General features: G+C 34.1%; 1 protein-coding gene and 1 non-coding gene across 3 annotated transcripts; both read right to left on the minus strand.

The window, feature by feature from the left end:
- Positions 1-720: 720 nt before the first annotated feature.
- plag1 (pleiomorphic adenoma gene 1) lies at positions 721-25,178 on the minus strand. Of its 2 annotated transcripts, XM_007891005.1 has the most exons (4): positions 24,993-25,178; positions 10,181-10,315; positions 8,289-8,654; positions 721-2,026 (listed from the first exon to the last, which is right to left on the minus strand). In XM_007891005.1, exons 3-4 carry the CDS (start codon positions 8,528-8,530, stop codon positions 763-765), a joined length of 1,506 nt encoding a protein of 501 aa, XP_007889196.1. In that variant the 5' UTR covers positions 8,531-8,654; positions 10,181-10,315; positions 24,993-25,178; the 3' UTR covers positions 721-762. The 2 variants fall into 2 exon arrangements, 1 of the variants encoding a protein (XP_007889196.1); XR_487672.2 differs by lacking the exon at positions 721-2,026 and having other exon boundaries at positions 8,206-8,654; positions 10,120-10,315.
- Positions 4,374-4,447, minus strand: trnap-cgg. The gene has a single exon. It is a non-coding gene; the product is annotated as a tRNA-Pro (tRNA).
- Positions 25,179-25,273: the final 95 nt, after the last annotated feature.

Raw genomic sequence — 25,273 nt, forward strand, 5'->3', positions numbered from 1 at the left:
GATTTTTTTAAAAAAAATGCATCAAATTTGTTTATTGACCTATATGGAAATATTCTCAGCATAGCACAGTAGAATGGAATAAATTGGAAAATTCTTTGTGTTTTTTAATGACCTCGCTAAGCCACATGGTTATACCTCAAGTCCAAAGGAACCTCGATGTTCAACTATTTGTAAGCACTTGTGGACATTTTTATAACAGCTTCCTGAAGGGAATAACAAGTAGAATTTCTTTTTAAAAAAATCATTAAGCAGAACAGCAATAAAGTCATTAAGTATGCTGAATAGAATTTTCTTAAAACATTCACAAAAATGATACAAGGCACTGTGCTTTAGCAGTTACTCTCATCACTAAAAATGAAAGATTACTTGTACTTTTACTATCATAACTTTAAAAGTAGTATTATCAGGACCATTTTGGTCATTGGGTAGGATGCAGTGCTAAGGTGTGTGAATTACTGGGCACCTCTAGACTCATCAGTTTGAGTCCTTGTAGTAACTTGGAGCCTGATGTATTTATTAATGGCTCTGATGAATGTTGTCAGCAGTTGAGCTGCTGATAGGATGATCCCGTCATAAAGGAAAACAGACAGTTCTGTGTTGTCCATCTTTCCTTGTACTCTTGTGACTATTCAAAAAGCAGCATGGATATCAGAAGCCATAAAGTAGAATACAGCCCACTGGCTTCTCTTTATTCTTCTGAACTAGTATCATATGGAAGTGGATTGCAAAGAGAGAGCAGGTTGAATAAGACAATCTTAATCTCTACTGAAAAGCTTGGTGAAAACGTGGTAGGGTTGTTGTGCTTAGACTAGTTGTGAAGATTGTAGATAATGGATGAAGAGCATTGAGACCGATATTATTTCCAGTTTCTTGTGAATCTTGGCACTGGGGTGGGAATGGAATGAGGGAAGAGTGAGGCTCCTCCTGGGTATAATTCATTCCAGGATTGCCCAAAGAAACAAGTTGATTGTAGGGAGGACCATTTTGTGGCAAGAAACTTAACAACTGAGAAAATTCCAGGCCCGATGTATTCAGATGTTCGTTGAGGATTGGACTTTTTGAAAGTAAAACATCTCCAGATCCGTCATCTAGAGATCCTGTCTGGGATTCCAAGCCTAGTTTTGTTGGGGATGATTGAGTATCATGGGTGGAGGGCAACAAATCACTTTGTAGATCCATTAAATAACTCTCAATCTCACTTTTTAATGGATGTCCTTTATCAGGCATTGCAATGGCATATGAGGTAGAACCAAGAAAATATTTTGTGGCGAGTTCTTGAGAAGGGGAGCGAATAGTTGATTCTGTTTCCAGTGGGTAATTCATTCCTAAAGGCAATGGTGCAGTGACCATTTGGTTTGTTGATCCTAATGCCTGCATGGTTTGTATATGGGCACTGTAGATATTCATTTGTAAAGTATTTGTAAATGGCTTAGATGTCAGTTCACTGGAAACCATTGACATAACTGGACTTAGCTCATCTTTTAATGATAACGATTGATTAGAGCCAAATAGATCCAAAAAGTCTGGTGGTTCAGATTTGACCTTTAGCAGCTCTTGTGAATGACTTTTCTTCATGTGGCGGGTCAGATGGTCCTTCCGCCCGAATCTCTGAGCACAGTACTGGCAAAGGAAGTCCTTCCTTCCAGTGTGTACTACCATGTGTCTCCGAACATCTTTGCGGGTATAGAAACGACGATCACAGTGGTCACACTGGTGCTTTTTTTCCTTTGTACTACTTGATGATTTTCCAGCATGCGTCTTCAGATGCTCTAGTAACACGCCAGTATTTTCAAATGTTTGTGAGCACACTTTACAGGTAAGATCACCACTTGTTGCAGCATGCAAAGCTAGATGACGCTTATAGCCGAGCTTTGTATTGTAGTTTTTTCCACATTCTTCACACTTGAAGGCCTCCTTGTTTGGATCATGAGTCTGAAGATGGTTCTTTAGATGATCTTTACGATGGAACATTTTCTCACAATAAGTACACTTGTGGGTCTTCTGAGGTGAATGGGTAGCCATATGCCTTGAATAAAGAAAAGTTGTTATTTATACTGGAAAACCTATTTTAAAATATGCACAAAAGCAAACTTCATTAGCCTTCCCTCCAGAGTTGGAAACGTTTAAATATTAGATGTCCATAGTAATAAAACTGAATTTTTAAATAGGTCTATAATTATCATAATTCTAGTCGATAATTTTGAACATTCATAAAAATTATTGGAAAGCTTCATTTAAATGTAACAAAATATAAATTAAGACTATCTAATTTATGAAGTTATTCATCTATGTTATGTGAAGAAAATCATTTTTTTTCAATATTAAAACAGTTTAAAACATTGTACTGGAACATAGTTTATGAACATCTATTTCCATGCAACTATGGTTAAGATGAAGATATAATTATACTAGTATTAAAATGCTTCTGAAATAAAAAGTAAAACTTTTCCATGCAAAAGTGGAAAATACAATATTAAGTTCTCTTGTTAAAAATTGATATTTAAAATGAAATTTGTTAATCGTATTTCACTATCTTCCAATATCTACAAACTCAACATCCAAGAGGAAATGATAAAATATGGATGGGTAAAATACTAATACAAGATGAGAAGGTGCAGTTTATTTATAAAGGTAGTAAATGGATAATGTGGATAGAGAGTAATGTAAAATAGAATACATAAAATGAAGACCTCCCTTCCATGTTATTTTAGAATGTTTCTACAGTAGTATTACAAGAGCACCTTCAGTGAAAGAATAGAAATTGAATTATGCAAGTTAGAGCAAGCTAATTTTTGCAAAAAAATGACTAAAAACATTACTGGTTTAAAATGTTTTTCAGGATAACTAATGATATATTTTGAATAAGGAAATAAAAGCTGACATGAATAAGAAAAAGAGTCCATAATAAATGACCTTAACAAAGAATTGTAGAATTTTTTTCCATCATCAGAATGTTTTCCTGCAAAATGTGATTTTTGTTTTTAAAGTGTCTGGAAACCCTCTTGCTTTACATACTTCACAAAATGCATCTCCGATGTTCCACTTCACTCTCAGGTTAAGATTTGTGCAAAAGCAAAACATTAATTGATGGTTTAATAGTTAGTGTTTTATCTATTAACTGTGAAACAGATCATGATTTTACTTCAACAAAATAAGACATAAAACAATGTATTGTGAAACAATTAGTTCATTGCAAACAACAAAACAGGTCTTGGTACATCAAGACACTGATAAATGCTGATTGCCAAACAAACAGCTAAGATGCTAGGATGTACTGACAGAATATTTTTTTTGTATCACCGGTATACTTTGATTAGGTGGGCTTCAGGAGAACAATTCTTCAAATAATGTAAATATTATTCTAAATATATTTGGATATTATTTGCACATTTTATAGAACCTGGATTAAAACACACCCAAGCATGGTTTACTTTAAAAGAATGTTTTGAGACATTTCGCATTTCTATATTCATTGGCCATAAAACCACCAGATGGGGAGTTCAGAATTGTCTTTGGTGTTTGGAGAATAACTGGAGTAAAGTTTACAAAATTAAAATGTGTCTGATGCTCTGCCCCCCATAAATTTAAGTCGTTGGAATCTGTCTTTCTACTAGTAATTATAATTAGCAGTTAAACATAAATCTAAACAAGGAGGAAATTAAAGCTTTCGTATTAACAAAATGTAAAGAATTCATAGAACTCATTAAAAATGTAAGAAAAACATTTTAATCATATTATTGCCTGGCATTCCCAGGTGAGGGTTTCAGATAACACAACTGAAATTTTGAATTTCTGATTCACCTAACAAGCCACGTGATCTTAAAAAAGTTGGAAGTTTGAAAATCTAGCTGTGCAGTGAAGAATTTGTGGAGTAATAGGATTTGGGATATTTTGGACATTGTTCAGCAAGTGTTAATAGATATCTTAACAGAGTGATGTCAGGGCATTTTTAATAGAGAAAAACAACCTCGATAACATAGACAAGGAAACGCGATTGCTAGCAGTAGGTACCAATTTTATAGCTGCAGCAATTTTGTAATTCCAAGAACATGCATAACTACATGCAATGACAATCTTAATAATAATCCTTGCATTTGATGTAGCACCTTATCACGTCTTTGAGATGTCTCAAAGCACTTCGCAGAATATACTAGAAAGCGAATTGACTGTATATTTTGTGGGTGAAACACGGCAGCAAATTGCACACAGCAGTGTCGCACAAACAGTCGTGGATTGAGAAACTAAATTATTATTATTATTTTTTAAGGAATTATTACCACCGGAAAAGCAATCCGCCAATCAACTAACAACCAGGTGCCTACTTACTACTAGGTAAAGAGAGGCATGTGGAGTAAGGAAACTTGCCCAACATTTCATCCTGCCTGGGAATCGAACCCAGGTCCTTTCACTTCCGAGGCGAGTGCTCTAACCACTAAGCTACAGGACTCCTCTTCAACTGTGTCGGAGCAATGTGAATGGATAGATTTGGGCTTGTACATCTGCTCTAGTCACAGAAAAAGGAAATCCCAGTGGAGTGTCTGTTGCGGCAGATGAACAACAAACACAAGCGGATCATTAGTTACCATCCCTGGTTGAAAGAAGCCTCAGCACAGATACCTAAACTTTTAACTGTTTTTAAAAGGAGATTGGTAGTTCAACAGGGCTGTTTCACAGCCACTAGTCTCTATTCAGTGACATTTGAAAGTATGGAGGAATCTTAGCACAGATGTAATGTGCTATCTTGCACATGATTAATGAAATGGAACTGCAGTGTGCCATTGTGAACAAAGTAATATCAGAAGTATCTGCAGTAAAAACTTTGCTTACATAGGCCAGACACAAAATTAGGCATCTAGTATGATCCCATTGCTGTTACGAAGGGTTGGTTTCAAAAGAACAGACAACTTTTACTTTATTGGAGAATAGTTAAAAGATGGCTATGACAAAGCAATTCTGAAGCCTAACAGATCATCATTATCTATGCTCGCACAGATCAGTGAACATCTCGAGGGGACAGACTCCAACAGCTGACATCTTAGCTTAGGTTTGTAGCAGTCGTGTCTGGATCAGAATGTTTTTGAGTTCAAACACCACAGGCACATAGTTCCAGTGAATGCTGCAAGATTGTGGCAAGGATAGTAGGAAATGCTGTCTTGAATAAAACAAGGTCCCATCTGCCGTTTCGGGTGGACATTAAAAGATTCCATTATATTTTTTAAAAGAAGAAAGTTTCTCCAGGTGTTTGCGACAATAATCTTCCAGATTAAATAGACTATTTCACCTAATTGCTGTTTGTTTGTGAGGCCAATAATTACCTATCAACTACTTCAAGATATTTTGATAATAATAATCCTTGCATTTGTTATAGTGCCTTATCACGTATTCTAGACGTCTCAACGTGCTTCACAGAATATACTGTAAAGTGAATTGACTGTATATTTGTAGGCGAAACGCGGCAGCCAATTGCGCACAGTAGTGTCCCACAAACAGTCATGGATTAAGTGACCAATTTATTATTGTTTTTTCTTCTTGAGGGATTATTATCAGGCGTGTGGAGTAAGGAAACTTGCCCAAGGTTTTACCTTGCCAGGAATCAAACCCAGGTCTCTCGCTTGCGAGGCGAGTGCTCTAACCACTGAGCTACGTGATGTAACAAAGTTCTATAAAATTGCAAGTTTTCTTTTTGCCGGTGGTATGTATAATACAGGTGCAGCCATTTGGCACCAAAACTTCGGAACTCTCTCCCTTGGTCCCTCCTTTCCCATTTTCAAATCTCGCCTGAAGACCTTCCTCTTTTGACTGTGCTTATGGTCACCTCCCCTCTTCTTCCGGTTGGGCATCAGGCTCCGCCACTTTAAACGCTCCGAAACACTATTACCTGTGCAAAAGGTACTATATAAATGCAAGTTACTGTTGTTGTTGCAGTTACATACGTAGCCACTAACTAGTAGTACTATTTAACAGCCCGCATGCAGCAAACCACATTAAACAAGTAAACCACTAGCATCACAGAACTCAATAATTTTTNATTTTAATGCAACTTGTAGTCTATCATTCTTTAATTGTCCTAAAATAAAGGATCATTGTACAAACACAAACTAAAGTTGGGTAGTATACAATATAAAATAAGCAGATGTCAAATAGTATGTAAAATGAAGATAGTATCCAACTGCACAGCTCACGGGATAACTTTCAACGAGACCTTCTGGCACACATCTTTGGCTCCAACTGCTTGTCTGCTGCTGAGGCACATGCAGTAGAAACCCGGTAAAACACTTCAATTGTCCCTAAATTCAGGAAGATAACAAATCAGCTAACTTCTGGTGGGAGTAGGTTCCAAGAGGGACCCAGTAACAGTTGAGAGTTGTGCCCTCCACTATCACTGGTCAGTGCAATCATAACTGGCGGACAATCCCTGCAGGTCTTTGTATCAAGTGATAAATCTTGGTCACAGTCTCCCTAGTAAGCTTTAATTTCAAGCATTTTGCATTCTCTTATGCGGTAGCTCATTCTATTGCAGCAGACCCACTGCCAGTTTCAGGTCAAGTATCTCCTATGCTTTCTGCATTCCTGAATTGTCATTTCTTCCTCTATTATAATATATTCCCAAACGTTTCAGGTCTGAAAATTCCTTTGAACCATTCACTTGTGCTGTGGCGATGCTCAAAATCTTCCCATTTATTAAGTTCACTAACTCCAGATTTGACATAGAAGTTAAATATTCACTTTTCAATGTGCTTTCCTGGTTATGCAATGCTGCAAAAGTTCCATCTTAATTGGCTTTAGAAACAAACAGCGTTTTTCACAAGATTGAATTCTAGTTTGAGGAATGTGAATAGTCAAAGAATCTTGGTAAACAGGATTCAGCCTTTGTGTGATCTCTTAATGTTGTCTGTTTATGTCTACATTTTTGTTAATAATCCATGAAGAAAGAAATAATCCGGCCCAACATTGAATATTGTAGAATAGAACATTTTCTTTTTATTTCTGAATTAAGGTGGCAATATTTAAATGAATATAAACCCCCCAAAATGATCTGTTTATTATTCTATTACAGATTTCTAAGGCAAAAAATAATCAACCTAGATATTTGTAAATTTATTATGGGAAGAAAACATATCTATTTATTCTTTATGATATTTGAGAAACCTTAACCTTGTGTTCAGATCATTAGGAAATTGTTTCTATCTTTATTTAAATTCCATTGGTTACAAATGCTTAAAATAAAAGTGTCAATTTCTGTGAACAAATGGATACCAGATTGGGCTACTGCTGTGAATGTATTGCTTTATTGTAGTTTCTAGTTTTACCAGCTGTAAATCTTACAATATGATTATGCTAGTTAATTGGAATTAAAAACACAGCATAGAAGTTCATACCCATAATTCTCAACGTGGCAAGTTCCAAGTGTTGGTTTCAGTTTGATTTTTACAAGGAACGTTAGGTACCGGCTAGGAAGATATTCCCACAGTAAAAAGAGAACAAACAGAGCAGAGCATCACAGGTAAGTTACCCTAGGATGTTCCAGTTGGTCATTTTACAGTGATATTGTTAAGGGGCCGGGGTTAGGTTACCTCCTTTCCCAGGCACGAATAAATTATTGCACAATTAGATCTGATTTATTACTCCACAATATCTATCCCTTAAGATGTTACTTTGTTAATATACATTCCCAGAAAATAGCAAGTGCGACAAAAAGCATGTATGGCAAAAAGCAGTGAAAGACAGCAGGAAACAGGTAGAACAAAGATACCATGAAATTACTGTATTCAGTTGTTTGAATGTCTAATGAAATATTAAGTTTAAACATGTAGAATTGTCTGAATTTGTTGCAGAAATTCTGCACATTTTACAAGACTAAAATACAACAAAAAATAGCAGTTAGAAATATAACAGTGCCTTAAGTGTTATTCAGAATTTAACACTTAAAATATAAATGTAATCAAATGTCCATTGTCTCTGATATCAAAATGTGCTTCAATCCATATGAGGGACAGGTGCACTACTTTCAGCCTTAGTAACCAATAATTGATTTTTTTTGTCAAAATTTACTTTATCCTCAACTGAATTTGCCGCAGACTTGAAATATCTGCTGTTAAATAATAGTTTTGTTACATAAGATGTATATATTCATATTCTTGATCAAAACAAGTCCAAATCTGAAATTTAGAATTGCTGTATATGTCAGATTATTGAGGCTGATGGGTTAACAAAAACATCAGAGTCAAGTATACCTTGTGTAGCTGTGAAACAGAAATTGTCCCTATTCTGTATAGGCTTTTCCATACCTCAGAAGTTTATATTTGGACACAAAAGCCTTGGTACAGTCTTCGTGTGAACACTTGTAGGGTCTCTCTCCTGTGTGTGAATATGAATGCACTTTCAACTTCTCAACACTAGTGAAGATCTTCCCACACAACTGACAAGGAAAGGATTTTCTGGATTTGTTTTCACTACGTTTACGTTTCCCCGCTAGAACCTTCTGAGTATCCTTTACTTCTAAAAGATCACCAGGGATGACAGTGGCCATCGCAGTCTACGGTACGCCTAGTATTTGGACACTTGGGTTGTGCCCAACTGTACTCATAAATATGGACTTCAGTTTCTTCCTTTTTCTGATGTTTCATGTGTTCAACGGATTTGGCATTTAGAACCTGAAAACAATGAAAGTTGTTGACAAAGTTGTATCATATAAGATATGAAGATAAGGTACGATCAGAGTCATATCAGATAAGATATGGTGTGATTGAGCTCATCATAAGATGAACATCCCTCACTGCATCAATAACTTCCCATCCATTCTAGGACTCTAGAACAAACACTCTTAATTCTGGAGCAATTTACTAATTTATTTTGAAATTAGCAGAAGATAATTCATTAATGATCCTTAATGAAACTCAATAAAACCCTTCTCCCATGTGAATGACTCAATAAAACTAATCTGTTTGCTGCAGCACCTTGCACCAATATCAACATTTGTAATTATTGCAATCATCATCCCTATTCACAGACAGTGTATTAGTTCACCCCCATATTCCCAGATTATAAAGATTTTTACTAAAACATTTCTTAATGATTTGACTATCATAAGCAACTCATATGTTTAAAATACCATTTTGAAATAAATTATATAATTGAATCTTTCCACACAATACACAGTTAATCAGAAAACAATATATAATGTTCACATAGAAACCCTTACGAAATAGGTTTGATAAAGCAGGTGCATGAATTCTTCAAAATAAAACACAAATTATGCTGTAAGGTGAAACAAATCACTGCAATAAAATTAAGTATGTTGTTTTGTGTATTCATGTGCTGAATAAGTTTATACCATTAATAATAGGTATTTGGTTACAAGTCTGCTTAAAATGGGATTTTCACTAAAAGTGCATATTGAAAGATTCGCTAGCAAATGATTGAATCAACAACTCGTATTTATAAAGCACTTTACAGGGACAGGTTTGGACATTGGGCAAGGGAGTGGGAGGTGGCCGTAGACATGTTCAAAGAGGTAGGATTTGATTCAGGGCTTAAACAGAAAGAGAAACGGGTAGCAAGACGGAGTGGAGAGGGAGGGAGTTCCAGAAGTTAGGGGCTAGATGCAATAAAAACACCCTAGTATTTAAAACTTTAGAGCTCCTCATTTGCTGAAATGATTTTGTTTGATTATTCAGCCTACCTACTAAAACATTTTTCCTGATTCTACTCATACCATTTTCCACAATTCCTGTAACATTTTTTTGTCCTCTTTGCCCCTTAGGTTTTGCAGCTAGCACACAAGGTAAATGTTCCTTAAATTTAGTTGCATCTTCATAATAGAACAAGGAAGGAAATATTTTAGTAGGTATAATATTTTCATGCTTAAGTCAGGAAAAAAGTGAATCAAATAAAAAAAGTTACACACCAATATCAATGTTAACACTACTTTGATATATATTTTTTGAATTGTTCAACAATATTTTCTAACAATATCTAATGCTTGATAGAAAAATCCCATTAATTAGAAATAATCTTTCTGAGCCTAGGTGTCGCTAATGCTCACATCATACAACTTGGGAGTTTTTTTTTAAAAAAACACATACTGTAGTTGGATTTACAAACTATGAAATGACTTACAGTGTAAAGAATCTGTATGTAGAAAAATAGCCAGTACATAAACGTCAGGGTACAGGAATACCTTCTTGGATTTCACTTTTCTGGTGGAAAACCAACGGACTCCACTTCTAATTTCAGATACAGCGGACTCTCTCAACCAGTCTCACTAATTCTTCCTGTGGGTGACCAGAATGTACCGTGTCCCATTTTTGTTGTTCTAAAAAAAAAGTAGAATGTGAATTCAGAGAGTTCAGAAAAGACTTGTACCAACAATTATGGAACTTAATTTACTAAACAACCTTTGTAATGAACATCTTAGTTTATACCTAGGTTAAAAAGAAACTTTCCAGAAGAGATAAGTGTTTAAGGTTCTAAACTATGTTTTGTGTTGCTAAATATATTTAGAAATTAGCAAGAAAATAAACTGCTACCAACCAAGCTTATAACAAAATAAAAGTCAAGAAGGAAAATCTTCCATTCTAACAACTGAACAAAGAATCAAACTACTGTATCCAGAGAGAAGAAAATTACACAATATTAAATTACACCAGAGCACAGAATATTTAGTCAATAAAGGCAGAAAGAAGCATTAGATCAGAAGAAATCTACCCTCTTAAGTTTAAAAATAACACATTGTTTTACTTGTATACTTTTTTAACATTTCAAATTTAATTTAAACAAATTATTTTGGAGCCCCTCTGGTGGTAATTGGTAAAGCCAGTGAAACTGAGTTATACAGAGCCATAAGGTTTCAAGTTCTATATCTGCCTGGTTAGTAGCAAATGGAAACTAGATAGCATTTCCATCCCTGGTCATTATCTATCCAGTGCATGCAAGAAAGTGTGCTTGTGTGGACTTCAGGAAACCCATGTCATATTGTTCTGCTGTTTTGGTACATCCAAAAATATTTTTCTGGATTTACCTTCTCAATTCGATTTTTTTCTTCTTAATTGAAATAAGGTTATTTTCTAACCAAAGAAGGCATTGACAAATTAGCTGCATGGTAAATATTTTAAAAAATCGTGCTGATGTTATATTGGGGTCTAATTTGTGTTATTTCTTAACAGAATTCCTTAATAAGGAATGTGAATTGTGCAAAGTGGATACATTTGTCAACTGGAAGGATGTCATTATTAACCCATGGAAACTACAACCCATCTGTATTAAACATTTGTTGTAGTCATTTATAAAATAATACCTCAGTTTATGGTCAGTAATAAATCCACACTGCACATGCTGATTTATGCCAACATATAGGTTAGCATAGGTAGAAAGTTTAAAGTTCTACCAGTAGAGATAAATTGTAAAATTCAACACAATGTCCTTAAAAAATGTGATTAGAATAAAACTGCAAACATTTCTAAGGAGTAAAATATACCACATACACACACCATCAATAAAATAATATATTTTGTGATGTCACTGCAAATATTGTAGACTGAATTACAGTAACAAATCAGACACAGAAAAAAATTAAGATTATTAATTACTGTATTGTGAAAGCATTTACATCTATATTTTGGGTTCATCCACATTGCACACAATTACACCACTTTACAGTACTGTATATCCTGTGAGGTGTTCTGGGATGTCCTCTCGACATGAAAGAAGTTAAATCAAATGTCAATATTATCTAAAATTATAAAGAGAACATTGTTGGCAATGACACTGGGAGAATTCCCTTCTCTTTTCAAATAGTGCCATGAGATCTTAAACATCCTCTTGAACAAGCATATAAGACCTCTGGTTAATGTCTCATCCAAAAGATAATGCCACTTATAATGCAGTCCTGCATTATAAGTGGCACTATCTTTTGGATGAGAGTTGAACCTGGACTACAAGCTCAAGTCCCCAACATGGGCTTGAACCCACAATCTTTTAAAATTGTAGACTTACCATATTATGGCTTGAAAGTTAAAAAAGTTGGGCAGTTAAAGTTTTTTTTAAAAAAATCTATCCAGTCAGATCTTTTTAAATCAATTGAATAAGTTTCATAGAACGTTAGCCTTGCATCAGTTTTAGAATGTCAGATTTTATGATAAAATATCATCTATCAAATTAAGACAAGTCAAATGCTAAACTGTATTGCTTGACAACAAATGAATCAGTCCTTCAGAGAGTCCCAAACTTGCCATCTGACGTTGAAACACACTGTAGCCTGAACAAATACTCTACAATAGATTTCTTGGTCTTTTTAAAAAAAAAGAAGGCTTTGAAATGTACAAATTAAAAGTACCATGGAATATTAAGGATAAACACCAGTCTTATTGCTTGGACTGTTTTTAGCCCATTTTGATTTCAGGAATCTGCTAGGATCGTGTCACATTTATAAAACACTACATAGATTAGCCAACCTTGGGGTCAGTTGTCTTCACTCTTCATGTTATGTACCCTACAATAATATGAACAATGTGGCTAACTCAGATGAAAAACAAAATCACAGTTGAAGATCCATAACAATCCCACTCTATGTATATTACCCCCCAGTGATCTCCCCTTTGATCCAAGCAGTAATCAATAAGATTCAGTGTCCTGTCCTTTGCTTTGGTCCCATGGTGATAAAATAAAAATTGCAAACCTCTCAATCTTACAGATTCATCCATCTGAAAAAATAGCCACTTTTATAGCGAAATCAGGACTACATCTAGGATCTTTATGGAATCATAGGATTATATGATCAGTACCTTAATACCACTAAATACTGTCTAACTAATATTAAGTGCACTAGCTCAGAAGTTGTTTACAAAAAGCCCCTTTGAAATTAGAGATGTACTGGACATCACTTAAAGTCTCGTCAACTTAAGTGTTGATGGCAATAATCTACTGCTTGAAAAAGCCATGTCTGGCTCTAACTAAACCCAACAGAAAAACTGTGGTAACGACATATCAGTTTACATTAGTGCATGATTTTAATGGAAGGTGCTTTCTTGTGGAGGACGATGCCAAGAGTCATGAAGGCTTGAAATGATAAAGATGCAGCATGTAGCTGAAGATGGGCCAGCTGAGAGTCTCAACTATCTAGACCATTTGGGAAAGCACATTTCATAAAGCAACTTTAAAATCACCTGTACCTTCATCGTATTTGTTGTGTAAATTCCTGTACACTAACTGATTTAGGGGCAATAGGGGAACAGAGAGAAAGTTGAATGGAATATCCAAATTCGGATATATAACCCTATTGGATGTCTAATATGGTTATGTTGGAAAGAGCTGTTTATTGAAGAGAAATTAGTGATGCAGTGAATTTCATCTCTAAATCAGGTTACATTGGATCCTGTGACTGGTGACTGTTTGGGTCCTATTTGAATAATTTGAAGTGTGAGCACAGAGCACAAACTTGTTCCAATTCAGCAATGGATTGTCAATTTCCCTCAGAAAGTCCACAGAATAGCTGGAGTAGGAATTAGAAACATCGTATTGGTGTGTTAGGAAATGTTTTTTCTGAGGTTAGAGTAGAAGGAGCTTTGCTAATCTAATCAAGCTTTATCTTGCAAGAATGCTCAATTCTGACACTGGGTGCCAAAAATGGAAAAACATCTGTCTACAGCATCTTTCTCCTGGAGATAATTTAATAAGAAATTTGGATTTTGAAGCCTTCAAATAATTACCTTGAACAGAAATTTGATTGAAGAACCTCTGTCACTTCAGGGACAACTTTGGATACAGTGAGTAAGAGGCAGGGAGATCTTCAAGACATTAGTAGTACAATTGGGTGAGCAATCATTAGGAATATATTAGTCTTAGTATCTGGTTCCAAAAAATCACTAAAGGGGCTTAAGTCCTTTAAGCTCACAAGCTGCTAAGAGTTATAAGTTGGGATCAATGACCAATACTACTCACAATATTCCATTAAGGGATTGCACACATTGACCATCTGCATTCTCAAGCATTAAGTTAGAAATCTGCCAATAAAAGTTCTAGAGAATTTAAGAATCCCATCCTCATGAAAAAAAATCAAGCTGCTGCTATTTGCAATACTCATTTACAGTTGTATACAGTAATACTGTATAACACTTAGGGTTCAGGCTGCAGGCTGGTAAGAATATTATAATTCCTTTGTGCTGGAGCAAAGCCAAAATGGTACACCTGCTGAAAGGATCATAGCATGCCCTTCACTTCTCAGAACAAAAAAAATGCTACATCAATTGTATTCGCAATAAATTGTATTTACCACCAACATATTATCCTGTGCAACTGCTAACTATGTCCTTTTGGACTTTGACCTTTGTATAGAAATAATAATAATGATGATCCTTGCATTTTATATAGCACCTTATCACGTCGTTGAGACATCTCAAAGTGCTTAACAGGATATACTGTAAAATGGATTGATTGTATAGTTTGTGGGTAAAACAAGGCAGCTAATTGCACACAGCAGTTGTGGATTGAGTGACCACATTATTATCTTATTTTCTTTATTAATTTCAAGGAATTATTACCCACAGAAAACGATCTGCCAATTGACTATTATACCAGATTCCTACTAGGTAAACAGAGGTGTGGGTGTAAGGAAACTTGCCTAAGGTTTCGCCCTGCCCAAATGTATTAAATACAATTAATACATTTCATATAGTTAATCACATAGTTATAAGATGAATGACAAGAGGCTCCAGCATCTCCAAATAAACGTCAATGAAATCACACTAATAAGCAGCTTCCTCAAGCTAAGTAACTGCCTCATCAAGAGTTAAACACAAATTCTATTGGCAAACATTTGAGCCAAATGTTGTAACAGATCTTGGACAAATAGATTTAATTGGCCCTGTCACAGGATTTTACTATCCTTGTTGCGATAGGCTGTGTAAGTCACTTTGAAACAGAGCCAGCTAATCAGTGTGCGAAAGAGGATACAGTTTGTAGAGAAAGTTGTAAAGTGGGCTGCTGTGAACCTTTTATAACATTTTCTTTAAAAAAAACTTCCTACCTGAAAATATAAACACAAAAAAGTAACAGGACAGAAAGATGTTTTTATATCTCAAAGAATTATTTAAAATAAATTACATTTCTGCATTAACATATTTAAAGTCTGCATGTCCGATTTGCTTAATTTTGTTTAAACAATCCACTGTCAATTCAATGTCTTTGATGGATTCAATTGGTCAAAATAATATTCAATGGCATGTTGACTATTAATTGCCCTTTTGAGCTCAATATAATGTTACATTTTTGGGTGAAGACAAAATATAACAGTACAATGGTTTGGTCACACTTTAAACAATGCATTTTAATGCTGTATTGGGCAAGAATTGCAATACAGTGTTTTGAATACCAAGAAGCAATCAAAGATAACTTAAACAATTATCAAAATATGCCTGTATGTGAAAATAAATATTTTAAAATATTTTATACTGAAGGTCATCCAAGGAAAACAATTTTGTGATATAATTTATAATTTTATGGATAATGTGTTTTAAACAGTTCAATTTGCAACTCATTATAAAATTGTACATAATGTTATTTACAGTAAGCAACATTTTTGAATAAAATATGAATTCATTTTGTGAATAAAGTGTGAGGTGGTAAGAGTTTAGGTTGCATAATTCATATCAACATCAAATGTGTAACCACCAGAATTTATAGTCTTCACCGAATACAAAATCAAGTTACAAGTCATTAGAACAGTTGCAACTTCCCAAACAGTTATGTAGGTAAATTGAAAAGTGTAAAATTGCTGCCTGATAGTAGGAAAACATAGAATATGTAAAATACAATATTATTGCAAGTCAGCATTCAGCTCAAGCAGTACAGTACTTAATACTAATCCTTGCATTTGATATAGCTGTTTCACAACAATTGCAGATACAGGACACAACTTTTGTTATCCCCTGTGAATTATGTTTCTAAACTTTAAACCTTTAGAATGATTAGTTAGATTGTTTATGCATTACTGTAAATTATTATATTTTTGCAATACAAATTAAAAATAAAGTATTTAAATTTACAGAATTTCCACAGAAAATGGAGAACAGAAATTGGGAACATTTTAGAAGCTGCAAATGATATTTATTATTCCCTCATAAAAGTGATTTTCATTTTCACATATTTAACAGCATGTTTTTAGCCAAACTTTAAAAAAAAATTGAAAAGGCTCCCCTCCAAATTAAAAACATTTAATATGGTATTTGCTTTGAATACTTGAAAATGTGAACTTACAGAAATATTTTATTATTCAGGGGCCAACTGTTGGACAGTTTATCAAGATGAACCAGATATTATATCATATAGAATATTCATTGTCACAACTACTTCACATTGTAAAGTCCATAGGTGTTCATCAATAGATTATATTTCACTATGTGAAGATCGTTTACTATCCTTAAAAGTTCAGCAACCAGGATTTGATATAATCAACAGAATCTTTGATAAAGATTCACAATTTCAAACAAACAAATAGATTTAAAATAAAAGATCATGCTAGAAAAGCATATTCAACTAGGTCAAATTTTAAAATAAATTGAGAAAAACAGTTTCATATGGAATTGTATCCCACTAATTGTACTATCCTGCATGTTATTCTATTTTCATATTTTTCAAGCACGGTATTAGCTGTACACCTTCTACTCTAGTAATAAAACTTTATCTTGTAGCCATTACAACTCAGTTCCATATATCTCAGTCTGGGAATAAAGCATCAGCAGTTGATAATTAGCATTAGGGCACATTAAAATTTTATTGCATAACAACGGCTTTCTTTTAAATGTTTTTTCTCAATTTCTGGGTTCATTTTACCTTTTATTCTATTAAAATTCTGTTAAGAGAACAAATAGTATTCCCCGAAATTAAATACATACAAGGTATACATAATAGTGAAATATTTGATTGTTGAAATTGGTCAATCTTTCTTGTAAAAGTAATCAATTCTATATTCGTAGGCAATTTAGATGGGAGAAATGTGTCAGTCAAATTTCAATTCATATATTCCAATTTAAAATATTTAGATTCCAACATTGTATATTTCTATTTTTTAAAAATTGAATATTCAAAGACCATCTTACCTGAAAATTTTACGACTTTAAAGTTAATTACGATATTTAAATTAAACAAGTTGTAAAATGAGAATTAACAAAGCATTTAGCAGTAGTAGCAAAAATGCAACAAATCTCTTTTTTTTCAAATATAATTATAAGTATCCTATAAAGGAAATACCAACTGGGTAAAGAGTTGAGGGAAAAGGGACACTAAAGATCTAGTCTCTTTGCTTATTAATTTATTATACATTTTAACTAAAGATTTACTCTTATTTTAGAAGATACACAGGTGTTGCACATGTATGTATTACCATTATATCCTTATTTTAGACAGCACTTTTCTTTATGCAAGATTTTTCAAAGTAATCCAGCATGGACTAAACATTGATAAATCTTGAATTTGCTTCACAATACATAAGAGCATAAATCCAAATATCATTTATGAGCAAATAGTCAAAACAGCATTTTTTTTAGCATAATATGTGAGTTTAGATTTTGCCTTCCAGTTAATTCCTTAATTTACTTCAAGCAGTTTTCATCGACGAGAGAGAGAGATCTGGTAAAACCTTTTGACAATCTTTTGAATAAAGTTTCTCAAGTCTTTGATAAATTACTAGAATTAAAATTCATCAGAATTCAGAATAATCAGAATATAGTGGGAGCCAGAGATTGTCAGAGAATGAGAAAAATAGCCTAATTTTTCAGTTCTATTTTTTCAAAGATACCTATGGTAAAATATGTTTAAACATTTAAACATTAGACTAATACATTTGTCTTAAGGTTGTGGTGCATAGAAATTTTTTAAAATGAACTAACAGCAGTTATATATTTTAACTCAATTTATAGTTCCACAAATATAAAATGTTGCTATTTAATGATACAACTTTTAATCATATTTTATGTTCTGCTTCAATTTATCACAAAAATATGAGCATTACTTGTAACACTACAAAACTGTACATCTTAGTGTTGTATGAGAACAATGTAAAATCAGTTTCATATTAATTGTTAAATTAATAAGAAACATGTCACCCTTTGTTTTTTAGTGTGGCTACTTTGATGCTGATATTTATAATTGGATTGTTCCAATGTAGCTCACCTCATCAAAGTCAGTACGTTTCCTATTCATCAACACATTATAAATACCTCATTTCATTATTGCCATGGAAGGTTTGATATTAATATTCTCTTCAGTATTACTACTGGAGTAAAACGTTCAAGCAAAATAAAGTGAATCATTTAGTTGTCACATTTTTTTTATACTAAATGCTTCAATGATATTTGATGCAATACCACCACAAGGACAGAGACCACTGTTCATGTTACTGTCAATATCTTAAACAAGGAGAATCAAATCCTCACTTAAATCAAATAAGCATAAAACCGTTTGGTAACAATAGTGAAAAGATCTCAGAAGGCTCAACTTTAGTCAGCCGTTGTACACAAATACATAACTTCTTCTCAGACATTTGATACACTAATGATTGTTAATCATTATTTTACTACTTTTTTTCTGTTTACTAATATTCTCATTTGTAAAACAGCCTGCAACAGAGATTGTTAACAGCAACGAATGGTATGACATCCAATGCATGAAATAAATTAGAATTCATTACTGAATACTAACAGGTTCTGTAGGCTTTTTCTTCAAATTTATAGTGTACAAAATGCAAAATGAAATGTGATTATTGCTTTAGGTTAATCATAAATATACTTACAGTATTTTTATTCCCAAACAACAGTGCATGTTTAGGTTTGTTTTATGCATCACTAAGGTTATCCTGTGTAAATTTTCATAAAGCTCTTTCTAGAATTGTATCTTGATATTAGAAGTTGAGAAACACTTAAAATATATATCAATAGATTTTGAAAATAGAATATTTAAAATTATCAAAGAACACTTTACAAAACTATGTGTGATATAAATCACACTTCTCCTCAGAACTTTACATTTCCTGCCATTAAGCATTGTTACAGGTATTTGATTATAAAAAATATGAATTTAACAACTATCCTAGCAATTATACCTTGATTATTTCTCTACCAAGGAAACCTGAGTTTGCAAGATTCTGTGAATATTCGATGTAAAGCTACAGTGTATAAGGACTAAAATATAGTTTTCATTACGGTAAAAGGATAACAGAAGCAGTCTGACAGTATTAAGAAAGTATTTCAGCTATAAACAGCAAAGCTTGTTTGATGCATACTATCAAAGGATAATTAAAAATGTAATCTGTATTAAAAAGACAACTAATGAATTACTTAAAATAATGTTTAAATAAACCTCTAAGATGATACACTGGTTCAGAATGTCATATACTGATAGTTCTCAATATCTAATACTGTATTTTGTTCTGTACTCAATAATATTTGGTTTGATTCTCCAAACATACATATCCTATCTAAAAAGCAAAAAAAAAGCAATCTGGATGGTTAAATACAGTGAATATTCTGAATTTAAAAATTGTTGTTCATTGAGTCTAGAAAATAGTGTTTTGCCCCAAACTGTACACCGTTACTTTATTATTTGACTGCCAAATGCATTGGGATATTCTCCCTATATAAATGTAATTTATTGTTGTTATTGTATCCCAAAGAATTTCTAAAAAAAAGCATTTTGTTTCAACATTTTTAACACAATACAGTATATAAACAAAAATGTATTTTTCTTTAAACCTTCAAACCTGAGTTCAAAACAATTGATTAAAGAATCTAATCATGTATCTTTTTGGTAAAATATTACTAATATTTTTACTAAATTCCAAATACCTGTGTACTGTTTTAAAAAATGTTCCTAAACAACTTTAAAAATTATTTAGAATCCTTATCAATGCCATAAAGTTGACCATCATAATTTATATACAGACTATTTCCAATTTACAGCACAACTGGATATAATATAAATTTACATTGATATGTTATATTTCAAGTTAGAAGAATATATACATAAAACAAAACAAATAATTTAAATAATTTCTTGAGCACTGAAACATGTGCACTTAAGCACAACTTCTGAGAAAATTCATTAATCCTGTGGAGATTTAGAGCATATGCATACACAAAGAATCCAAGATACCTAATTTTCTAAGGAAACATTTGTATAAGATTACTATTAATGGAAATCATTTTCTTTGATTGTTTTCTTATTCAAATGACAGGATACCCAAATGTCTACGAAAGATAATTGGTCATACTCCATTAGCTAAAACTTTACTTTCAGTTGTGTTATGTTAGAAAGCAACATATTTACATGTGTAAATATTCATTAATTTATTTTTGTCTTATGAAATTGTGTGCATAACATCTCAATGGAGAAAAAGCTATACCACATTATTAGTAATAATCCTTGCATTTGATGTAGCACCTCAGCACATTACTGAAGCGTTTTGCAGGATATACTTAAAAGTGGTGTATTTTGTGGGTGAAATGCAGCTATCAGTTTGCACACACCAATGTCCCACAAACAAACAATTTAACCTGAGGAATTGTTGGCCAGAACACCGAAAGAATCCCTCTTCTCTTTGACAAGAATTGCTGTGCTTGTTAAAATGCTGCTAATGATTCATGCAGAATCAGAATATACTAACTTCTTGAGCTATTTGCATAATTTTACACTCAAAAACAGATTTCATACCTTAAGGAAACACCTGGGATATCTTGAAAAAACAATTTCTGAAGAAATCTCATAATAGCTAGTATATCTGATCATAACAACAAGATGCACAGAATAAATTACACTGCCATTTTTTTCAAAGCGTTCATAGTTTATTGTACAGGACTGAATATTGAATTGCTTGCATGTGATTATTAAGCAGAATAGTTTAATATATATTGTTTGCACTAATTCAAAACAATGTTTTTCTGAAACTAAGTCAAGAATGATACTGGTTTTCGTATTTGTAAGTAGAATATCTATGTTCCAAGGTGTTCATCACAATCTCACACCTATTCATGAAATAATTGAAATACAGTATATCTATTTCAACATTCTTCATCTACTGGGGCAATTTATTTGCCCTCTTAGTTACACAACGTCCAAATACTGCAGTCAATGAATAAAGCTGAACTTAAAACTATTGAAACACAATTTGAATTAACAACAGACAGTAGAGGTTATACTTAATTGAAGAAATCCAATATTGTTAATAAAGTTTCAAGTTTCATATTTTGCAAATCTCCTTTTTAAAAATAAATAAATGCACAGTCCTCAGTAAATAGATAGCCAGGAACCAATGAAAGTCTACTTTATCGCAATAACAAAAGTTGTTCTTCAAAACAATCTTAAAGCTGCAGTCCATTTGTGCTAACAATCTTTCAGTTTCATTAAAAAGTGATGTTTTGGTTTAGTCATTTGCCAATTATTATGACTATATAATTTAAAATGAGCACAATTATACTTGAGCACAATTATATTTACCAGAACATAAGATATATGAAGTAAAGGAAGCCACAATTGATCATGTGTAGGTATACCAAAAATCTAATCCATACAACAGATTTCATAACTATTGCTGTGATACAAACAAAAAGCTAGCCAACAGAATTTTCATAAATGTGACTTTCATAATCATAATATTTTCATAAATTAAGATTAATTGAGTTTGTTACACACTTGTGTAACTAGTTTTTTTTAAAGAGGTCTTTAAACAACATTGGTATGAAATGTTTCAATTTAATAAACTCTAATAAACAATTTAATAATTACAAAATACATTGAAGAAATCAAAAATGAATTTGTGTTTGTGAAATTTTTTAAGAATAAGTTCAAAAAACAAACCGGTTTGAGTTCATGATCTGTTTTCTAACAATGTTTTAACCATTGTCAGAAATCACAAATTTGACCTGAAGTGTATAACCAATAATCATATGGATTCTATCAGAAGAGATGTTAAAGAAACATGTTGTGTATGTAAAACGTTTACCTAGGCAATGCATTTTTAAAAAGTACACTTTATCCATGGCTTCTATAAGCTGGTTATGGACTATGTTTGCATTCCTCTACTCCAAAAAAAAACACTTATGAACGTAACTAAAGTAAATGGTATTACTGCTAAATTGAAGAGCAATATCTGTGGAAGTCAGCAGGTAGAAACATTGCAATTTTGTTTCGTTTAAAAAAAAAGTTTGCAGAATTTCACATCATCCCATACCTCAAAGGAGTTGCATAAAGTGAATTTAGGCTTGGGTATCTTTAGTGCTTAGAAATTACATTTTCAATCAATTTTGAGAAGTATTAGCTAAAATTATTCCATTCAGTAACTTGAAGATATTTCAAACATACCAGGATCACCTATAAGAGTTTATGGTATACAAACCTAAAGTTAGAATATTAATACTAACTTAAGGTTACAATTCTTAAAATATCATTATGCATCCTCTGTTCAATTAAAAATTGATTGAAATTAACAAGTGACAGGTACTGACAAAGAATGATACAATATCAATACTGGCATAAAACACAGTATACATTGTTACAATCCTTCAGATTGTGTCATCTGTGTAAACAAAAGATATATTTAAACACAAAACATAACATGTCCTGCTAAACATATATAACTAAAACATTTCTCATGTATCTCAACATCCCAATACAAGAAAGCTTTGAGTTCGTCCTGTACAAATGAGATGCAATACCAGAAACACTAGAATAAATAACACTTCATAAAACGTTACTCGGTTACTCAATATGCATCGATAAACAATCCAACACAGCGAAGATCAGCTGAAAGAAACACGGATATCTATTCATTCAAGTCCTGTCAACTTTTACAGCTTCCAATGCATTAGCCCATCCCTCATGTCACTATACCAATGGCTGGAGAAGCAGCGGCAACGGCTTTCTTATGGCGTTGACGTGATGTACGTCCATAGTAGTAATTATAATATTTAAACACGAATGCAACCAGACAACCAAAGATACGGTTGCAATTTTGGGAGTTCTTCTCTTTCCAGGAATAAAGGCAAATGGAGAAAAACAGCACTATTTGTCAGTTTCACGGTCTGAATAAAACATGGTCCTTTCTCTTTCCTCCTCTCTCTCTCTCTCTCTCCCCCCCCCCCCCCCACCCCCCGGTTTCCATGTCAGGAATGCAGTAGTATTTTACACAGAAAAAAAAAAGGAATTGACAATTTGCGCCAGCAAAGCAAAGAGAGAAAAAGTTACGATTTCAGAGAAGCAAACGCTGGAGGTTCTCTCTGGAACACGATTCGACCGTCTTGGAAACGTGCAACACTGCCGCAATTAGTTTAATTCACGAGGAACCCTCTTTCGAAACGAATGTTGCGCCACAAACTTTCCCCACAACAATATTATTATCCACTTGCTTTCACGTCGCGATTTGTTTTTCGAGTCGTTCATAATTAAAGAACGCAAATCAAACTGCACTCCCCCTCCCAAGTCTAACCTCGCATTTCAAAACTATACCGATTCCAAGCTGTGTCTGATCAGAATAATCGGATCAGTTTCTATGTTTTGCTCCTCTACAAACAGACATTATTTTTGGGGGGAATCGTCCTCCAATATCGTTTCTATTGACACACCACTGAACGTCTGAGAAAAAAAATACATTATTTCCAGTTAAGATGAATACTACAGGTCCGGGGTGGGTGGGGGGGGGGGGGGGGAGTTTTATTTTGTTCTCTCCCACGACTGTCATTAAATCGATCAACATATTCAATGCTTAAAAGGTCAATAAAGAAACGTATTTTCATTCCTACAACCTCTTCCCTCCCTCCACACACCGTGGATGCATGTTGTTTGTGAAAAGCTGCTCCCTCACTTGATCCTTCAGATCACATATACAGCAATTCCAATAGCATTTTTAAACATCTCAGTCACAGACAAAAAAAAAACTTTTGAAAGCCTCTTTTTTTTCTGGGGGGGGGGGGGCGGGGGTGAAAAACACCTTAGAATCAATCCCTTAACTCGTTTGGGGTTATAAGTGAAAGGAAAGTCGGTTTCTGCTCCTGTTTACTGCACCGATCGTTCACATTCAAACGAGTGACAAGAATATTTTCAAGAGACCGAACCAACAAAAAAAACAACTTCGGGAAATAAAATGTCACTCCTTGAGGGGGGGAAAAAAAAGGGGGAAAAAAAAAAGGGTTTCACTTGAAAAAAGTAAAAACCAGTTTTAAAAGGCTCTCTCAGTCCTGTTGCAGGTTTTGACAGAAGCTGATCCCCAAGTTTCTCTTTCTCTCTCCGAGTGCTGTTTTGTCCCTAATAACCACAGTGAGGTTTTTTTTTTTGGAGGAGGAGGAGGAGGAGGAGGGGGTTGTTTTTTTGGTTTTCTTTAAAACACAAAAAAATTGAAGAAAAAATCCCCTTCGCCGCCGCCACCACCGCCACCCAAACCCCCCCCTCCCACCCCCCAGCACATCTTCAAATAAAAGAAAAAAAAAGTACATGCTACAGACAGACAGACAGACAGACAGAGAGCATAAAAAGAAAGGACCACCACCCAACCCCCTTCGTAAAAAAAAATAAAAAATTTTGATATCAACTTCTGCAACGGCACCAAAAAAAAAACAAAAAAAAAACCAAACCACCCCAAAGAAAGTTTCCAGCGTTGAGTTTGAATCTAGTTTTTTCCTCTGTGGGGTGGGGAGTGGGTGGTGGTGGTGGTGGGGTTGGGGGGGGAGGAAAGAGTTGTGTCCCTGATTCTCCTTTTCCCTCGTTTTGTTGCTTCTTCTTTCTCTCCCCCTCTCAAATCTCCCTCAGACTCCGAGACACAAACAGGAGGAGGAGGAGGAGGAGGAGAGGAGAGGGAGGCACAAACTTTTCCCCCTCTCTCTCTCTCTCTCTCTCCCTCTCTCGCTCACTCAAGTCACTCACACACACACACACACACACAACATGATTTAAATAACCCCGATAATCTATTTCAAAGAGGGCTGAACACCTGGAGAAATTAAACGGAAACTCACCGCGGGACATTCAACATCTCCCTCCCGTGTTTTTTTCCGGCTTTAAGCAATTTTTCGATTTTTTAATATTTTTTTTCTCATATTTTTGTTTCACCGCGGGCCTAAAAATTGTTTGCTTTAGCCTCCATCCAGCGGCCATTGTATACGCGCTGCTTCTCCACCTAACCTGCTGCCGGACGTCCCGCCCTCCACGGCCCCCGGCTCGCCCGGCCATTGGACGACAGGCGGCCCCGGGGGCGGAGCTCCTGGCTCCGGCCCCGAGAACTCGCCCTTCGATTGGT

This window comes from Callorhinchus milii, unplaced genomic scaffold (assembly GCF_018977255.1).
Source record: "Callorhinchus milii isolate IMCB2004 unplaced genomic scaffold, IMCB_Cmil_1.0 Scaffold2, whole genome shotgun sequence".
In the NCBI taxonomy this organism is placed as follows: Eukaryota; Metazoa; Chordata; class Chondrichthyes; order Chimaeriformes; family Callorhinchidae; genus Callorhinchus; species Callorhinchus milii.

Coding starts and splice junctions, on each gene's coding strand:
- plag1 (XM_007891005.1), bottom strand. CDS start 8,530: ATGGCCACTGTCATCCCTGGTGATCTTTTAGAAGTAAAGGATACTCAG. Junction 2,027..8,288: donor TCCAAATATAAACTTCTGAG/GTATGGAAAAGC, acceptor TCTTTATTCAAG/GCATATGGCTACCCATTCAC.